This window comes from Phaseolus vulgaris, chromosome 3, assembly GCF_000499845.2.
Source record: "Phaseolus vulgaris cultivar G19833 chromosome 3, P. vulgaris v2.0, whole genome shotgun sequence".
Classification (NCBI taxonomy): Eukaryota; Viridiplantae; Streptophyta; class Magnoliopsida; order Fabales; family Fabaceae; genus Phaseolus; species Phaseolus vulgaris.
In genome coordinates this window covers 44,099,865-44,104,070 of record NC_023757.2, presented here as the reverse complement: position 1 = coordinate 44,104,070, position 4,206 = coordinate 44,099,865, and the positions used below count along the sequence as shown (strand labels likewise).

Genomic DNA, 4,206 nt, shown 5'->3' with positions numbered 1-4,206 from the left:
ATATTATTGGATAAAACTTACCTCAGTGCTTAATTCTTAATTAAAATTGATGATTCAACTTAATAATACAGTAAAATTTAATCAAAGATATATACTCAAATATTGATTGAAAACAACACCCAAATCATGTGGAATTCTTCCATGCCACTCATTGTCCCACCTGCTGCTCAAAAGTTGGTGCTTATTAATAATCTCTACCTATTAGTTCTCTGACTTCTCTTTCCTCCTTCGGTCTATTTCTAATGTGACAGAAAACGGGAAATGAAAGAATACAACTGAACTTGTAATCACAAAAAGTTTTATCATTATTCTCAAAGTAGACTTCTTTGTACATTATGTTTCCCAACTCACTAGACATTTACCCTTTGTTTTGTCCCTATCATACACATAAATACATCACTTCGATCATTATGTAAACTTCTTACACAACAAAAACAACATTTTAATCAAATTTCATAAATATGACTTCCTTAAAATTGAAAAAAAAGTTACTAAGAATCTTTTTCAATTTTAAAGAAATCATGTTTGTAAAATCTATATCAAAATAATGTTTTCATTGATGATTGTTTTTTCTAAATAACTGAGTTGAAAATGCTATTAAAAGAAAGTACGTAAGTACTGTGGCATTTTGATGATTTGGCTTTGGTTTGCTATCAATTTTGTGGTTTGGTTGGCGAGGAACCTCACAAGAGGAAACGTTTACCTTCCACCTTCGGAGAACATTCAGCAAAATACTAGGTAGATAAAATTGAACACCAAGAACATAAATTTGAGCCCGTGGTATCTTGTCACATGAATAGATTTCATATCTTACTCTGGTTGTTTGTTTCGTAGACAATTACTACTGCATGCCTGTAGTTAATGCCCCTCGTCCTTCATTTCTAGAGCTTGCAGTGCCTTTGACTCTATCTCGTTGAAACAGTTAAACCCAAAATCATGAATACCGAAGTCCTGACAGTCCAATAACCAACCACAATTGTCCTCCCAAGATGGTACCGAACCCATGTTACTGCTAGTATTCTCTAGTTTGGGTGTTGTGTCCCATAGTGCTTCCATCAGAGGAGTTTCATCCAGCCACAGGGTGTTTAATAGAGAATCGTCACTGCAAATGCTCTCTAGCAAAAGTGAATCATCCCCAGAAGAATTTTCAGCTTGGGATGAACTTGAATTCTCCTCTGAGTTGAGAACCCCATCAGTTTCCTTCACCTGAACAAGGTTATTTCCAGGTTGTGGCAAATGCTCGGAAGGGGAGGATGAACTATCCTGAGATGCTGCTTGTTTATTGAGAGGTTCATGAGTAACGGGATCAACACCCATCTTAAGGAGTTTTTTCTTGATATGTGTGTTCCAATGATTTTTAATCTCGTTGTCTGTTCTTCCGGGTAACCTGGCAGCAATTTTGGACCACCTGAGACACCAATCAACCATGTATCAAAATTCATTATACACGTGAGACTGATGTGGATGTCTTTCGCACAGACATGTGCCAATCATATCAAACATGTAATTACTTTAGGTAATACAAACAGCTTCAACTGGTTTATCATTATTTATCCTGTAAATGAATATCAGTTCCAACGATGTGGAGTAACATTTTAGCTTCAACATTAATTACGCAGGTCAATGAAGTGCTGCTTTTCAAATTCTTACCTACCATTTCGTATGCTTGTCTGAACAATTCACATATACCACGCAAAGTAAATACTATTTGAGAGTTTGAGGATAGAAAGATGCTATTACTATGTTGAAATTTTACAAACATATATACTAGTAAACCAGGCAAGGATTCAATTGCTTCAGCCTCAAGTAGCCTTTGTTTAAACGCCTTGCCTTCTTCAACATTATTAATGGTTTAGACTTGAAGTCACAGTAGTTAAGGACTAAGTGCCTTGCAATATAATTTTGGAAAAAAACCAAAATCATCAGCTGTTGAACATAGGGAAAATCCATGACATTCTTGGGTGAATGCATTGACTACAGGGATGACCACTTTGCTAGTTCAACATGTATTAAATTAATAAATAAGCTAACAATATTCATGTTAAAATTATTTAGTATTATCTTGAGTTTTTGATTGATGAAAATGATCCTAGTTGTAAAGAGTGTGGTGATGTAAGAATTGTTCAGAAACAGAAGGTAATGCATGTTGGTGTGGCTGAGGTTGTGAAACATAAAAAACCTGTTGCCAAGACGGGCATGGAGATCAATAACAAGTTGCTCCTCTGCTTCTGTTAGGAGTCCTCTCTTCAAGTCTGGGCGAAGATAATTAGTCCAACGAAGGCGACAACTCTTGCCACAACGCCTAAGGCCAGCAAGCTTTGGCACAGCACGCCAACAACACTGACCATTGGTGAGAATGAAGTTGATGAGCTTCTTGTCTTCCTCTGCAGTCCATGGACCTTTCTTCACCCCAAGTTTGTCACAGCAGGGTTGCCTCCCCATACTACTAACACAAACAACAGCACTACCAAGCTAACCAATGCAATTTCCCAAACTAATGCAAAAGTCTTACCAACACAAGCTTGTAATGAGTAATGACCCAAAAGCCCCACTCCCCACCCACCTTTATATAAAGCCCTCTCACTTTCTTGCCCAAGTTATTAATTACATATATGTGCGATAAAATCATGCATCGAGAGAAAATTAAAAAAAAAAAAAAGGGGGGGGTCTAGGAGGCAGGGTTAAACAGGAGAAGGTTGAGGGCTCCACCATGGGTTGTGAAAGGTACGTGGGAACTAATATGGGGTTTTCTGGTGTTTTTAGCTACACAAAATGGGTGACGCTGAAAGATGGGTGACCCAAAGGCAGAACTATATGTAAGCATCCCAAACAAGTATTAAAAGAATGTGTAAAATAATTATACCTTTTAAAAGTTTCCATTACGATATGCAAATCCACTGCCCTGATTTCACTCTTACTCCACCATTTCGTCATCACCACGTTTACGTGTCCCTTAGCTTCAGTTTATGGTACGTTGAGGGCGATTGCTATAAGTGTTGAAACTCTAGTTCTTGATGTGATCACAGAAAACCGATCCAACGCTGCAGGATCATCGCATCAAATAGGGATCAAATAGGGACTGGTTGGAGCAACTAGGTGTCCTTGATTCTAAGAGTTCAGTGACATTCCTCAAGTACTAATGTGGACAACGATCTCTCGAGATTTCAAAGCCACAAACTTTGTTTTCTCCCTCTTTTCTACCTTGCATTAAGTTATAACTCTAAGTGAAAAATGGTCCACTAAAATGTTGTCATTAAGATTCCTAGACACATCTAAACTCCATCAATAGTTCATCTAGTCTCATAACGTCTATTAGAAGTTGGGATTGTGTTGTGAAACCATATAATGATGGCTCTATTTTGAAACGATAAACAATGTTCATGTGTCTTCCTCATTAGTCTTAGGTGTGTGTCAATTATAACTATAGTTGTTTTATCATTGTACATTCAATAGAAGTTAACTTTTGAATTTAACGTTTGAGTTGTATTTGAGTGAGAGTTTACTATGAGAGAAATTAATAAGTTGTAATACCATGTTAATTAAGTTTTTGTGTGATTACTTTTTCTTCCCTTTTAATTGATTATCTTCCACCGTTTAGAAAAAATATGTTGTTTCTCTGTTATAAAATTGTTTGTGTGGTAGATGTTATGAGTGAATTTGTTGAGCTAATTTCCTGACAAATTAGTCCAGTGAGTGTGAAAATTCAATTATCATGACTTTTGTAAAGTATGAGAGATGTTATAAAGAAATTAACATTTCAAATTTATTCCTACTATTGAAATATGTTAAACATTATCATTTAGGTCAGATATTCATAAGTACTTTCTAATCAAATCTAAGAATCAAAATCATGAATAGTTTCAAGTTTTGAAAATAAAATGATAATATCAATCATCAATCAATAACTGAATATTATAAATAAATATCACCTAAATACATAAGAGTTTGAACAAATTATTCTCAATCCCAAATAAAAGAATTAGCCACTCATATTGGTCATTACAAGCATGGAAAACAAGAAAAAAAATCCAGGATATTTCTCCTTGACGACTTCCTCTAGGGTTTTCTATCTCTCCATATCCGTGCCTATGATTCTCAAAGAGTCTCTTCAACTGTCTTAACTGCTATTTATTACAACTACTTTAAATGTATTATAATTCGATAAGTCGGTAACCGAAATCGAGTAACATAATTTGTCTGTATCGA

General features: G+C 35.5%; 1 protein-coding gene across 1 annotated transcript; it reads right to left on the bottom strand.

Annotated features, from left to right (window-relative positions):
• Window positions 1–281: 281 nt before the first annotated feature.
• Window positions 282–2,806, bottom strand: LOC137808003 (MYB-like transcription factor ODO1). Its single transcript, XM_068608892.1, has 2 exons — window positions 2,180–2,806; window positions 282–1,408 (listed from the first exon to the last, which is right to left on the bottom strand). Exons 1-2 carry the CDS (start codon window positions 2,440–2,442, stop codon window positions 859–861), a joined length of 813 nt encoding a protein of 270 aa, XP_068464993.1. The 5' UTR covers window positions 2,443–2,806; the 3' UTR covers window positions 282–858.
• Window positions 2,807–4,206: the final 1,400 nt, after the last annotated feature.

Bases quoted from the DNA above. Each gene is read 5' to 3' on its own strand.
- LOC137808003 (XM_068608892.1), bottom strand. From the start codon at position 2,442: ATGGGGAGGCAACCCTGCTGTGACAAACTTGGGGTGAAGAAAGGTCCA. The intron at 1,409-2,179 runs GTTTTTTATGTT...TTGGTGTCTCAG, and splicing joins CATGCCCGTCTTGGCAACAG to GTGGTCCAAAATTGCTGCCA.